The following is a 15,338-nucleotide window of genomic DNA, read 5'->3' as shown; positions in this document are numbered from 1 at the left end:
TAAGGACGTCCCATTCCATAATGATAATTTTACTACAGTATTTATACGCCACACATCCACTCTGGGCAGCTTCCAACATATATAAAAACATAATAAAACATTAAACAAAACTTCCCAATACAGGATTGCCCTCAGACAGCTTGGGGGTCGGATAACTTCATACCCTCCAGCATTTCTTCAATGAAAGTAGAGAGATCCTAAGGAAAAGTGGGACATTCCAGGATCAAATCAGAAACTGGGATGGCTTCTCTAAATCAGAGACATCCCTGGAAAATAGGGACACTTGGGGAGTCTGGGAAAGCTTACATATTTAAGAGGTTGTATGAAAGTTATAAACTCAGGTATAGCATTTCCCATTATGGATTCAACAACCTAGCCTGGGCCACTAACACCTTCTGAGAGTGACAGAACTATCTGCTGATCTCAGCATCCGATAGGGTCTTTAGGAAATGGGGTAGTGGTGTTTCAAATATTTGGGGCCTACGTCATTTAAATGGAGCAACTTGAATTGGGCCCTGAAATGAAGTTTAAAAACAGGGGTTATAGGAGATCTAAAGGGAACCCCAGTCAGTAATCTGGCAGCTGCATTTTGGACCAGTTGACGTTTCCAAAGTCATCTTCAAGGGCAGCCCCATGTAAAGGACATTGCAATAATTCAATTTGAAATTTATCAGAGCATGGAGTACAGTAGCTAAGTCATTTCAAGTTCACAATGAGATGCAGCTGGAACTGGAAATAGGCACTCCTTGCCACTGAGACCACCTGAGCCTCTAGTGACAATGTTGGATCTTAGGAGTGTTGGAACAGAGAACACATCTATCTTTTCAGAATTCAGCTTCAATTTGTTGGCCCACATCCAACCCATCACTGCTTCCAAACACTTGTTTAGCACCTCAGCCATCTCTCCTGATTCAGATGGAACTGAGAGATAGAGCTTCACTCCAAAGTCACAGTGGTTTCATACTGGTGTTACATAGCATGAGGGACAAGATGGAACCCTTCAGAATACCACAGGAAAGTTCCCGTGATATCATACAGTGATCCCCTGGCCCATAATTACCGTACTTTTCTGTGTATAAGATTAGGGATTTTAAAACTAAAAATAATGTTAAAAAGGGGGTAGTCTCCCCCCCCCCCATTTTCTTAATTTTGAGTCCCCCCAAATAGGAGATGTCTTATAGACGGAAAACAGTCCTAGAGATAGGAGCAAAACCATGGAAGAATAATGCCCTAAACCCCCATTTCCCTGAGCCAACCCCCAAAAGCTGCCAAGCGTTCAAGGAGAATGAGCAGGGTTGCGCTCCCCCATCTCTCTCCTGACAAATGTCATCAACCAGGATGACCAGGACAATTTTAGTGCCATGACTGGTCCTGAAGCTGAATTGAAACTGACCTGATATTCAGTCTCCTCCAAACATTCCTAAAACTGAACTGCTGCCACATTCTTGAGTAGGGCCACAGGACAATAGTTATTTAACAGTTCCAGGTCCAGGGAGGTTCTCTTAAGGAGGTAATGCAGCACTGCCTTCTTCAAGGTCTAAGCAGTGATTCTGAAACATACTAAAGAGTAGCAGAAAGGAGCCAAATGCTTGAGATGCATGTGTGTGTGTGTGTGTGATGTGCCTTTTACTCTGACCAATAGACATCAGAGCAAATTTCACTGCCACCACAAAATTCCTTAGGGGATTTGTATATCAATAATGCAGCAGGAATTTTAAGCTGTCTGGAACCACTTGAATTAACTCAGTTCTATAAGTTTTTGATCTGGCAAAGCAGCACTGTGCAGCAATGACAACGAAACATTATTGCATATAGCATTTTGCTGGCAGTGTGAACCCGAGAATCTCTCAGCATCACAGCAGTCTAGGTTACTCCACTATGACTAGATGGCACACAGTGGTTCCCTGTAGGCCCAGCCCACCAATTAGGCATGGGGAAGTGACCACCTCAAGCTGTAGGCTCAGGACAAGCTCAGTTGGAAGGCACAGCAGATCTGTTCCTATCACCACACACTGTGGCCCACCACTGTCCGCATCCCTCCAGGAAGAGGAAGCCACAGCCCTAGGAGAGACGCTGACTGAAAAGGCACTCAAACCTCTCCTTCTCTAAAACATTCCAGACTGCAGTATTTACCTGCCAAGCCTTTTGTTCAAAATCCCACAGGGGGCTTATTGTGTATTGAGCTTCTTTATAAGTGGCATGCTTTTTCTTGCAGATGCTTGACCTTTGTGTTGTTAATAGAGGACTAGATTTAAGAATTTTGTTGTGCCAATCAAGGTATTGCCACTATTGTTGCTCCTCACACATTGTTTTTTGTTTAAAACAAACAAAGAAACATATGCACAGACCTTGCAAAGGGCGTATTCACTCTTTAGCTTCTATTCAATTCTCAGCCCCTATCCTTCTTAGCCTCCCTAAGGGTGCTGAGCTTTTTGCAGGCCATTTTATTAGCCGCCACCCCCAAACCCCATGTGAAATTGTGGCAGGTCGGATTGGTCCTGCTTGAGATCTTACATGACTCTATGAGAATTCAGCCAGTATGTGACACCCGCCTCTGCATCCACAACCACGCATATTTAGAAGGAAATAAGTTCTGTGCTCTTCTATTGGCTCCAGATATTATTATTAGCTTGGGGCTTATTGGTATCTAAGGAGGGGTGCAATAATGGTATTAACAAGGTCCGGAAGGGTTCTTTTCATTAGACATGAAGTGACTTTCTCTTGTACAGTTCTGAGGGAATCAGTATGGGGAATCTTGAAGAACTGCTTTAACCTTGAGGAAATGAACTGACAGCTGACAGTAATGGAGAGGTAACACTTGTTTGTGAAAGAATGTGGCTGCTGATTCCTCTGATGTTACGCATTTTACTTTGAAGTTTCAGATTTGGAGTTCTCTAAAATCTCTATTTAAAAAAAATCAAAAATATTCTGAGAGATAATATCTACCCAGCCCAATTTACTGTTGTATTAACCAAGCTTAATAATGTGCTTAAAATGCAAACCGGTTTCAAACGTTTGTAAGATCATATTCTAAAATTGTAAACTAGCATCCTATCTGTGTGGGTGAAGGGATTTCAGAAGGTTAGAGAATTGATTTGCTCTCCTGCTTTTGAGTAGACACTGCTAATTTAATATGAATTAAGAAAATTAATCCCCCTTGGACCTCTTAACAAGCCATTTCTTGCTTGAGTGATGTTCCATTGGAATATACAGATTTTTCCCTATTTGAGACATCACTACAAACCCTCTAGACTAGAGTTTTCTGCATTAGGTATGGAAGCTGGCAGTGGGTGATATAATGTCAGAGGAGGAAAAGAAATTTCTGACCAGCTGACTCCTTGTAACCTTTAGCTAATCATGTCCCTCCCTTAATTAACAGAAAGAGCATGTGAGATCAGGTCTTCAACACATTTGCAACTAAAGAATAAATTATTAATTCACCAAAAATAGAGGCCTAGAATGCTGCGTTGGCAGATGGCTGTGTATAAAGGCTGTAAGGCCCAAGGCTCCTTGATTCTTCTCTAGTTCACTATCTCAAGGTAAGTCACAGTCTTTGCTGTGTTCTAAGGAAGCCAGAATGTTTGCCCTTATTCAAGGCTTTATGTGACTGCTTCTCCAGATATCCTAATATAATGCTGAGTGTCAATAGCATTAATACAGTTGTGGTTACAGTTGCAGGAATGTACATTTATTGGCCTTTCCATCAATGCCATTTTACAGATTTGTTATTGTTCCAAATTCCTCAGATGCAAACTTTAAAAAAATCCGACATGCCAAAAGAAATGCAGATAAAGTGAATATATAATATGTTTCATAATTAATAATTTATTTGTTTAAGAGTATGCTTATTAGTGATAGTTGGGGATAAATGCAAGAACAAGTCTGTATTTGAATACAAGTGTTCTTGCTCCTAGGTGGCAATATTAGTAAGAAATAGCAAATAATTTGAATTGCTGTAAAATGCAGTTTTTTCAGTTATGCCCTTTATTGCAAATTCACTGTTTTGGATTAAAATATCAAGGAAATTCAGCTATATACCAAGTCCATGCTATTTTTCGGATTAATTTCTTTACTTCTTTCTGTTCACATTCAAAAGATTCAGATCTTAATCTGCCTTCTTAGTGACTGAAGGTAAGAACCATTTCATTTTAAATTCAGCATGCATGAATGGTTACAATACAAATAACCAGTATATTTAAATACGGTGCACAGTACTGCACAGAACAAACTAAAGCAGAATAAATCCACCACTATTGCACTATCGTTGTCAAGAAGATGTTACAGAATACATTCACAATACACCATCAGTCTGGGGAGGGCCAGAATCTCTTGCTCTTTTAACATTCACAAATGCATATTTTCTTAGTGTGGGACCATAATAAGGAGAATGTAAATGTTGGAACATGATCAATAGTCAGAAATACTGGTGTTATCACTGTCAGTTTCGTTGAGCACATAAATACTGTGGGTGCAATTATACCTTAAACTTCTTTAATTCCTTCAGGCAATCTATAATCATGACCTCAGACTCTGAAATGGCTGTATTTGGAGAGGCGGCTCCTTTTCTCCGGAAACCAGAGAAGGAGAGAATTGAGGCTCAGAATCGTCCATTTGATGCTAAAGCAGCCTGCTTTGTGACAGATGACAAAGAAATGTACGTCAAAGGCACTATACTGAGTAGAGAGCCGGGGAAAATCACTGTCAAAATTGAGCAAGATGACCGTGTAAGTAGGAATTTAACCTACCTGTTTCACTGAATGGTTCTTGGTTACCTAGTTCAAGGTTGGCCAGCTTCTGCAGTCTAGGGTACCACTTTGTTTTTCCAGAAAGTGGACTGGAGACTGGGAGTAGTCAACCATTAAAAATAACCATAAACGCTTGGGAATTATGAAGCAAATATGCTAAGTCCTAGTATTACATGCCAACATGTATAGCGCCACAACACACACAAAACTCAAAAGAGATGTTTAACATTAATTGTGCTGAGATGAAAGATAAGGAGTTTTGTGAATCTTTTCAACCCTCCCTCCATTCTAGTGGTTTTCAACTAAGCTTTTAAATTCAGGACAGTATTTGTTGTTGGGTCATGTCTCTGCTGCTTCAGGAACCATTTTAATATTAATATTATGAAATCAACCTAAGTTGGAGTTCATTTAGCACTCCCTCAAAAATATCTTTCAGCCACCAAAATGTTCAGCACTAAACATTAAAATGTGGGGTCCCTACTGGAAATTTATAAATATTAGGATCAAGGTAACACAATCCCAGAGACCTCTAGTTGAAAATAATGGCCTACTTTCAAAATACTTACCTCTCCCATATTTGTTCATCTTCTCTATAACCCTTTTCCTCCCAGACTGTGACAGTTAAGGAAGATCAGGTTTTTGCCATGAATCCTCCCAAATTTGATAAAATTGAGGACATGGTTATGATGACCCATCTCCATGAGCCTGCTGTCTTGTATAACCTCAAAGAGCGTTATGCTTCTTGGATGATCTATGTAAGTTGAAACTGAATCTGAAACCTAGTTTGTTTCTTTTTCAATCCATCAACTACGTACCATGATATGCATTGTCTCCTTTTTCTTCAGACCTACTCAGGTCTCTTCTGTGTCACTGTCAACCCTTACAAGTGGCTGCCGGTATATAACCCAGAAGTAGTATCTGGTTACAGGGGCAAAAAACGGCAAGAGGCGCCTCCTCATATCTTCTCTATCTCTGACAATGCCTATCAGTTTATGTTAACTGGTGAGTACTCAGAAGTTAGTGTGCAACTATAGTGCAAAGTTCAAACCTACACATTACAGAAATATTTGAGGCATAGAAGTTTTAACAAATTACATGCACCACAACCCTCATTTTGGAGGGATATACATCCATGTAGTCTTCTTAGCCTGAGCAGTAGGACCCATTTGCCAGCATCTCTTCCAACTATCAGTGTCCATCTCCTCAGCCATTTGTTTCACCTTCCTTTTAGAGATGAGGCTAAACAGGTAAAATTCTGTCTGAGGAGATGGAGATTGATAGCTGAGAGTGAAGGAGAGATGCTGGTTGGATGAAGTTGTCCCACCCTTACCGAAGAACAAGAGGACTGAGCTTCAAGCATTTCAAAAGGAGCAAGAGAAATGGTTCACATTCCTTCACAATTCCTCCTATGTAAATTGCTTCTTTGGCATAATATCAGAAGTCAGATAAGAGGGTTTGCCTAACCAGCATAGGTACTTTTTGAGAGAGGTGCTTTAAGACATTTATCTAGTTATTTGAAGTAGGATCTTGGGTGGAAAGCTAGTGCTATAAGCTCATTGGCAGGGAAAGGTCTTCTTTTCTCCAGTTCCTGCCAACTTTCCAAAAGCAGTCAAGTTGAAGAAATTATTAGATATGGCACATGGGAGATGAGGTGGCAAGGTTCACGTTTCTATCCCAAGTCTTCTAACGCCCGCTTTCTGACACTCAACTCCTTACCTTCCAGCATCCCCATACCTGAAACACTTTCTACTATAAGACATTGGAAGAGGGTGACAAGATGCCATTCTGAAGTGATCCTCTTACATATACATAGCACAGTTTATCCATAGCATGTTTTCAGCTGATTAATCTGTAAGAAGGAGACGGACTGTAGTTCAGTGGCAGGGTACAAGTTTTGCAAGCAAATGGTCAATGTTCAGTCCTTAGCATCTCTACTTGGGGCTGCAAAAGTTCCCTATCTGAAATGCTGAGAACCACTGCTGGTCAGTTTTTATCAGTAATGAGCTTTATGAACCCTAGATCTGACTCTTCCTAAGCAGAATCCTCAGATCAGCCCTTATAGAGTTTGACTAGAAAGAGAACTGACTGGTATCTCCTTTTTACCTTTCAGACCGCGAAAACCAGTCAGTCCTGATTACGTGAGTATTTTATTTTCCAGAATAGCTAATGTTGTAGAAGCGGATAATACAATCATTGGTTGTTTCCACACTTCCAGTTGTTTACAAAACAAAATTGAATATGGAAACAGAAGTATTTAATTACTGGCAAACAAGCCAAGGGGGAAAAAAGGAGGGGGATGTAATCACCACAATAAGAAAGAAAGACTAAGATACTAAGTTTGGACTCCTTTGTTCCAACAGTGGAGAATCCGGTGCAGGAAAAACTGTGAACACCAAGCGTGTCATCCAGTACTTTGCGACAATTGCAGTTGCTGGGGACAAGAAGAAGGAACCTCAACCGGGTAAAATGAAGGTTTGTGATACTGATAAAGTTTTCAATGGCTATTTCATACTGCTGTTATTGTGGAAATATCAGTAATGCACCCCAACTTTGGCAGATGTAAAAATCAAAATTAACTGAAGACACACAGAGAGAAATGTAAGTGACTTAAATTAACCTTTTCTTTGATCCACCCCTACTGCATCCCTTCTCTTGAAGGGAGATGTCATTTTAAAGTTTTGTGTAGTTTAACAGAATGCTTAAAGCTGCCATAATGATCTGTGCTCTTCAATGCTTTCAAAGCACAATTTCACAGGAAATTTCTCATGTTATAATTAGGGCACCCTGGAGGATCAAATCATCCAGGCTAACCCTCTACTGGAAGCCTTTGGCAATGCCAAGACTGTGAGAAATGACAACTCTTCACGTTTTGTAAGTTCTGACCATTTATGTATGTATGTATGTATTTATGTATTTATGTATGATTTGCTCAGTTGTGCAGAAAATATACATGTTATAAATTAAATATGTGTTCACTTCCTACCAAATTTGCAAGAGAAGACTTATACCAATGTTCAATTCACCAGGGCAAATTTATCAGAATTCATTTTGGGACCACAGGAAAGCTGGCATCTGCAGACATTGAAACCTGTGAGTGGCTGCTCCATTTCTACTTGAAAAATAAAGCACAGTATTACAAAGAACACCCTGGACTTTGCTTATTTGTTTTTATATTCAAATTCTCACAGATCTTCTGGAGAAATCTAGAGTGACATTTCAGCTCTCTGCTGAGAGGAGCTACCACATATTTTACCAGATAATGTCAAATAAGAAACCAGAGTTGATTGGTAAGAGGAAGCAACATTTTCTTCATTCATTCAAGCTATTCAAAAGGAAACCAACATAGTTTCTCTCTCTCTCTCTCTCTCTCTCTCTCTCTCTCTCTCTCTCTCTCTCTCTCTCTCTTTCTGCTTGCAGACCTTATGCTCATTTCCACCAATCCCTATGATTTCCCATTTGTGAGTCAGGGGGAACTCACTGTGGCCAGCATAGATGATGCAGAAGAGCTATTAGCAACTGATGTAAGTCTCCCTGAGGGTGTTTGAAAATGATCATTTTATAGTGCCTTAAATGCACATTTGTTTCTCAGTTGATGAGGGAGATCCAGATATCTTTCCCCAAAGAAAGGTTCCTAATACAGAGTGATTGCATTTGCCCAGCAGTCTAATTAGCAGATGTATTGAAGCAGTGCTATGTGAAATCTGGTTCTGTGTGGTTATGAGCACTTATTGAAAGTTTGCACTGGGACAAAACGAGTTACAAATTCATTATTTGCCCAGTTTTCCAGAAACATGAAGTACCCAGAAAGATAAGTACCAGAGTAGTCTATGAAAGTGTTTTAAATTTGTCGTGGCTAAGCTTTACATTTCACGGCAAGAATTTATTACGCAAATTAAGACATTTCTGAAGATACACAGCAAAAATAATTATTGATTTGGTTTATCAGAGCTACTGACAGTGCTGCTGATCACATCTTAGGCAGAGCAAACTGTGGCTTCTGTGACACAATAGTGGGCAGTCTTACAGTGTCCTATAAGTTTCCTTTGTCAGTCTGAGCAACTTTCGTGACAAGGGCAAGATCTTCCAAAACATTCTGTGAGCATACATCAAAATATCTCAGTTGCTACCAATAACTGCAGTTGAGATCAGAATATTAAATCTTTTTTAAGAGTTCCTGGTTATTTTTCTATGCATAAGAGATTGTAATTGGATAGTTAGTTACCTGCATCCTAACACAAACTGCATCACTGTTTAATCAATTACAGAAGATAATGGTTGAGATATAGGAGTCTGTAAAATTACAGAGGGCTTTTGCATCCCCAAGTGGTACGGGATGGTCATTGCTGCTAGAGAACAAAATTCACAAGAGTTCACCTTCATTTCCTTTGGAGTGGTAAGGAGAGCTTTAGCTGATTTCACCCTGTAAAAAAAAAGAAGGGAAAAAAAAGATTGAGTTTAATCTGAACAGTAAGTTTCTTGAAAATACATTAGAGGGGATGGAAGCACATAGACCAAAATAACCAAAATAACTGTAAGGACCAAAATAACCTTACAGATAGGTAGCCGTGTTGGTCTGCCATAGTCAAAACAAAATAAAAAAATTCCTTCCAGTAGCACCTTAAAGACCAACTAAGTTAGTTCGTGGTATGAGCTTTCGTGTGTATCTGAAGAAGTGTGCATGCACACGAAAGCTCATACCAAGAACTAACTTAGTTGGTCTTTAAGGTGCTACTGGAAGGATTTTTTTTATTTTGTTTTTTCAAAATAACCTTGTTGTTATTAACACTGCTTGTAGATCATAGACACGCCTGTAAAGCTCAGAATGCTATTATGCAAGACAAAAAAACTAGGAATTGTAGATCAAGGTTTCACACATTGCATAGGGCAAGAAGGGTAATGGTGGGATCTCTGTTCTATGGAAAACTGGAATAAAGTATGTCCATTATTTCAGGTCAGCTTTGACAATTTGGGTAAGTGATGGTATCTTATAGGAAATGACATGAAAAATTTCTTCCCTGAAAAAAACAGCACTTACTTAGATGTGTGGGTGGCCTTTAACTTTTCCACTTGCAGAATCCACTAATCCACTATGGCATTGTTAATCGTTATTGGCAGGTAGTAGTGCTTCTGTCTCCTTTGTATGAATTAAGTGCTCTTCATTTTTTATTTTTGCTTTCAAATGCTATCTACCGCTGGAGACTTCCACAAACTTAGCCTCTGTATATTTTACTTGTTACTCACTGCAGAGTGCCATTGACATCCTGGGCTTCACTGCTGAAGAGAGGGTTGGAATCTATAAGCTGACAGGGGCAGTGATGCATTATGGGAACTTGAAATTCAAACAGAAGCAGCGGGAGGAACAAGCAGAGCCAGATGGTACTGAAGGTAAATGTTATATGGTACATTGTCCTCAAGTCTGCATTATATGTGTTGGCTGTGCTGTGGCCAGCTTTTTCTTTTTCTTTCTTTCTTTTTTTACAATTCTTAATTCAATCTTTATTATTTTTTAAAAATATACATTTATACAACACTCTCTGTTTTTGTTTGTAACAAAAAAGAAAATGATGGCAACTGAAGCAAAGATACTTTGTATACCTCACAATACACATGACACTACCATTTATAGGAAGAAAGAAAAAAGAAATAAAGAAAGAAAGAGAAAAGAAAAAGAAGAAAAATAAAGAAGAAAAAGTAGTTGAGATTTTAAAAAAAGACTTCCAAACATTGTCATTGTACGTTATCTGTTAAATACACTTTTACTGCACAGTTACGTTTTTCTTCTATTTTTTATCGTATCTCTATGTAGATTGTCAATTACATTTATATACTACAAGGCTCAGTCTAGGTCTGCCAGGAGATTACCCCTTATACCATGGTGGCCAGTTTTTTCTGATGACCAGATTGTATGTAAAAGCACGTTCCCAAAGTTCTGCTCCACACTTTTAACAAAAATGTACAATGACTGGATAAAAATATTAAAGCCAATTGCATCCTATATGGGTATTATATAAAGTCACCATCTCTACAGACAACTGGACGGCTTTTTTGTGGGTGTAACATGGAGTTTCTGAATGCTGTTGATGACTCCAGAGCTGATGGTGGACTGTATAGAGTTAATAATTGTTTTTGTTTTCATTTACTTATATCTAGTGGCTGACAAAGCAGGCTACTTAATGGGCCTAAACTCTGCAGATTTGCTTAAAGGTTTGTGCTACCCACGAGTGAAAGTTGGAAATGAATATGTGACTAAAGGACAAAATGTTCAGCAGGTACATTTTCATTGTGATATTTGCTTTTAAACTAGCAGTTTTGTCCTGAAGTATTTTATATATGTAAATATATGCATTAAATTGATTGTAGGCAGGCCGCGGGCCTTAGTAGGACCCTCGGGGAATGTAACAATATATCAAACCTTAATAAACTTGAAACAATATATTTGGAAAAAACAGAACAATTATAAAGCACTATAAAAAACAATGCATGTCCAAAACAGGAGCAGATTCCAAAAGACACACAGTGAAATCTGAAAAGAAAAATGAAAATGTCTCCAGAACAAACTAGCCCCAAGCTTCTTAACACCTGAAAGGCAAAATTGAGTGGTTCTTCCAAACATTTGTACAGGGGAGTTTTACAGTGAGAACATTACAATGGAGAATGTGCTGTCCTTTGTGCCAGCCAACCTCATATCAAACAATGCTAGCGGTGGGAGCATGATCTTGCTTGATGAGCAGAGCACTCAGGGAGTACTCATATAGGAAAGATTTCCTGACATTCAAGCCATTTATGGCTTTTAAGGACAATAGCACATGAAAATTAATTGGAAGCAAGTACAGCTCTTTTTTTAATAGAAATTTTCCACTTCTCATTGGGATAGGTGTACAATTCTGTGGGTGCACTCGCAAAATCTGTCTACGAGAAGATGTTCCTGTGGATGGTGACACGCATTAACCAGCAGCTGGACACCAAACAGCAAAGGCAGCATTTCATAGGAGTGCTGGACATTGCTGGCTTTGAGATCTTCGATGTAAGTGAACATTAATCCTACACAACAAAATAAAAAAACCCTTTCAAAATGTCCATGCTCATTTAAAAATACAAAAACTATTATTTTGCTTGTAAAGTACAACAGCCTGGAGCAGCTCTGCATCAACTTCACCAACGAGAAACTGCAACAGTTTTTCAACCATCACATGTTTGTGCTGGAGCAAGAGGAGTACAAGAAAGAAGGAATCGATTGGGAGTTCATTGACTTTGGAATGGACCTGGCTGCCTGCATTGAACTCATTGAGAAGGTAAGAGGGGCTTCCTGTTTTAACTCTCAGCATTTCTTGGCAAAAGGCCTGCAATTAAATGAATTTCTGCACTTGAGCAGTTCAACCTATAATTCTGACTTACTACTTAAACAGTTGTGGTATTTTTATCCCATACTAAACAAGGTGAGTGGGTGAACCATGCCATCACAAATGATGAGATGGGAATGGCAGAGTCAATAGAAAGCAAGACAAATGGGACAGGTGGGCATGAAGGGCTGAGGATCTGAGAAGAACGTTGCAGAGCCTAGACAAGTAGTAGATCATGGAAGAGCATGAAGATGAGGTGCACCTGTATACTGCACACCTGCGTGGCCTGATTCTATTCAACAAGGGAATTTTCAGAGAGAGGAAGCTGATACAGGGACACAAACAAGTTGCAGTGGAACACAGTGAGAAGATTCAGTAAGGCTAACTGGGCCCAGGATATTAAATAAGTTGAGCAGGGGCTAGGCTTAGCTCATTTCCTGGAAAGCTCTGATGATCATGATCATAATGACGATCATGAAAGTGGTATCGAATGGAGGGTGCCTTTGGTTTAATGTATTCAGTATAACCTATCTCTCCAACAGGTTTTTCGAGGCAGTTTACAAACGTGTCACATTTTGCACTCCCAGTGGTCCTGTTGCGTAGGTTAGATTGAATTATAGTAGCAAGCATTTGAACCCAACAGTGTATCTGTTGCATCACACATGACTCCACCCACCTCTCATATTTGGTGCTTTCATGACAGCAAAAACTGATTTGCAACAGAAACTGTTGGTTTTGAATCAGTAAAAAATAATAATGCCTTGTGTCATTTAATGTCAATGTATAGTTATTAACTTTACATTCAGAGGCAATAGCAATGCTCCAGAATAGTACTTGTGATGCAGAACAGCGATGCAGAACAGCGATGCATTGAACAATGTCTGTTTCTCTGCATCTGCTCTTCTTGTTCCCTCCAGCCAATGGGCATTTTCTCCATCCTAGAAGAAGAGTGCATGTTCCCCAAGGCAACAGACACATCTTTCAAGAACAAGCTCTATGACCAGCATCTTGGCAAAAGCAACAACTTCCAGAAACCCAAGCCTGTCAAAGGCAAGGCTGAGGCCCACTTCTCCCTGGTCCATTATGCTGGCACTGTGGACTACAACATCAGTGGGTGGCTGGACAAGAACAAGGACCCCCTGAATGAAACAATTGTAGGACTGTATCAGAAATCATCCCTGAAATTGTTGTCCTTCCTTTATTCCAACTATGCTGGTACAGATGCAGGTAAGCACAGTTTCTGAAAAGCATAGATCTGTTTAACATCTTTTGCTTCTTGTTTACCTCTGTTTGAATCTCTTGATTCAGCCATTCTGATAGGGAATCAGAAGAATTGCTTCGCCTGGGTCCATGTGTCCACATATCCACACAGAAGCCACATACGTAGCTCCCGTTCATAGCCCAGGCTGACAACCTGCTCATCTAATTTAGGGAATTTTAAGGTCACATGAGACCTCCAGGTATAGGGTGATATATAAATTCAATAAATTATAATAATAAATAATATGTAGGGGAAGAGAAACTCAGTAAGTTTTGGGGATACTGATTCTTGCAGTTCTGGTAAGACACTAAAGAACCAAAACAAAAGTTCTCTTGCAAACTTAGTTTTAAATTGAACTAAAAGGGAAAAGACTACTTTGGATTTCTGTGCCCATCAGGGAAAAAGGCAGGGTATAAAATAATAATAATAATAATAATAATAATAATAATAATAATAATATCTACACCAGAGGTCAGGTTTGCTGCCACTGTTTGTTGTGTCATTGAATTCAATTATCATAGATACTAGCTCCAATCCAGAGAAAGTTCGTTATCCCATTATAATCACTGGGGCTTAAATTGTGACGAACTAGTTCTACTGATTTCACTGGTATTTACATGTTACTCTTACATACAACTACTTCTCCTGGATTGTGTCCAAAAAAAGGAAACTCACTGACTTAGCAGTCATTTATTCTGAATACATGGATCATGGATCCTTTATCTTACCTTGATCTGGTGCTCTTTTCCAAGGTATATACTACCTCAACTCTTTCCCATCCATCACAGACCTAGCTGAATGAATATGTGTTTGTATGCTATTTAATATCTCAAGGGACAGGGAGGATTCTAGTTAACAGTTCAGCATCTCACATGGCTGCTGTTTTGTTTGAAAGGTGACAGCGGTGGCAGCAAGAAAGGTGCCAAGAAGAAGGGTGGCTCTTTCCAGACAGTATCCGCTGTATTCAGAGTATGTGGCACTTCTTTCAGCTCTCCCCTTTATAGTATAGATTAACATGGGAAACAGACCTGTGTGCATTTAGAACCCATTTCTTTTCTTCTGATACAGGAGAATTTAAACAAGCTGATGACCAATCTGAGAAGCACTCATCCTCACTTTGTGCGCTGTCTAATTCCTAATGAGACTAAGACACCCGGTGAGTTACTGTGTCTCGTTGTGTTGAATCATTCCCCTATCTGAAGTTGGTAAAATTACTTTATTATGAATAATTTAATGATCAGGCAAACTATATGCCTCTTAATGGCTACAAGATCTCCTTGCTCAGGAGTTCATTTTTCCCCAAACATCAGTCTCCCAAGCAAATGTGCCACTTTGATATAAGGCACTTAAGAGCTAAGTTTATTAAGTAGTATCAAAAAGCTTTCAAATTCCCAAGTTTAAACTGTAGATTCCTGCCAAGGTTATAAATCTGGCCTTTATTTTATTAATTACATTTCTATACCGCCCTTCAGCTGAGGATCACAGGGCAGTTTACAGTATAAAAACACAAAAATACATAACATAGTGGCAAACATAAACAACATTCCCCAATATTTTAGTTAAGTTCTTACGATTTGTACAACCATGTCAGGTGACCCATATTTCATGAAATGATGACCCTACCTGTAAGTTTGACATTCATTCTTAATTTCCCCTTTCTCCTTTGGTTTTAAAGGTGAAATGGACCATCACCTGGTGATGCACCAGCTGCGGTGTAACGGGGTATTAGAAGGTATTCGGATCTGTAGGAAAGGCTTCCCCAGCAGAATCATCTATGCTGACTTTAAGCAACGGTACACTTTCCTCTAACGATATAAAAAGGCTACTTTTTTTTTGCAGTTGCTGAAGTTGATATTTCATAAATATATTCTTTTGTATAGGCCGTTTCAGCCCCTAGTCAGAAAGACCCAGAATTTAGTCAATAACTGCAGAGTCTTGAAAGGAGAGATTGTATAGTTTCATTTTTGTTCCTGAACTATTTGGCCCCCTAGT

At 39.3% G+C, this 15,338-nt stretch overlaps 1 protein-coding gene and 1 long non-coding RNA gene across 2 annotated transcripts in view; one reads left to right on the top strand and one right to left on the bottom strand.

Annotated features, from left to right (window-relative positions):
- Positions 1-4,096: 4,096 nt before the first annotated feature.
- The window catches only part of LOC307210255 (myosin-4-like), a 37,729-nt gene continuing 26,487 nt past the window's right edge, over positions 4,097-15,338 (top strand). The window contains exons 1-18 of the mRNA XM_079965859.1: positions 4,097-4,131; positions 4,505-4,724; positions 5,357-5,500; positions 5,591-5,747; positions 6,856-6,883; positions 7,106-7,217; positions 7,524-7,616; positions 7,772-7,835; positions 7,934-8,032; positions 8,163-8,266; positions 9,992-10,130; positions 10,896-11,014; positions 11,620-11,769; positions 11,867-12,037; positions 13,003-13,312; positions 14,242-14,315; positions 14,415-14,502; positions 15,022-15,139. Of these exons, the coding sequence (XP_079821985.1) occupies positions 4,518-4,724; positions 5,357-5,500; positions 5,591-5,747; positions 6,856-6,883; positions 7,106-7,217; positions 7,524-7,616; positions 7,772-7,835; positions 7,934-8,032; positions 8,163-8,266; positions 9,992-10,130; positions 10,896-11,014; positions 11,620-11,769; positions 11,867-12,037; positions 13,003-13,312; positions 14,242-14,315; positions 14,415-14,502; positions 15,022-15,139 (2,177 nt within the window). The 5' untranslated portion in view covers positions 4,097-4,131; positions 4,505-4,517. The remainder of the gene's footprint in view (positions 4,132-4,504; positions 4,725-5,356; positions 5,501-5,590; positions 5,748-6,855; positions 6,884-7,105; positions 7,218-7,523; positions 7,617-7,771; positions 7,836-7,933; positions 8,033-8,162; positions 8,267-9,991; positions 10,131-10,895; positions 11,015-11,619; positions 11,770-11,866; positions 12,038-13,002; positions 13,313-14,241; positions 14,316-14,414; positions 14,503-15,021; positions 15,140-15,338) is intronic.
- Positions 8,764-15,338, bottom strand: part of LOC307210447 — a 48,110-nt gene continuing 41,535 nt past the window's right edge. Inside the window, exon 3 of the long non-coding RNA XR_013836014.1 lies at positions 8,764-9,165. This is a non-coding gene — a long non-coding RNA (uncharacterized lncRNA). The remainder of the gene's footprint in view (positions 9,166-15,338) is intronic.

This window comes from Podarcis cretensis (assembly GCF_951804945.1).
Source record: "Podarcis cretensis genome assembly, chromosome: 2".
Taxonomy (NCBI): domain Eukaryota; kingdom Metazoa; phylum Chordata; class Lepidosauria; order Squamata; family Lacertidae; genus Podarcis; species Podarcis cretensis.
Note: the sequence above shows the minus strand (reverse complement) of the source record. Positions and strands in the feature narration are given on the sequence as shown.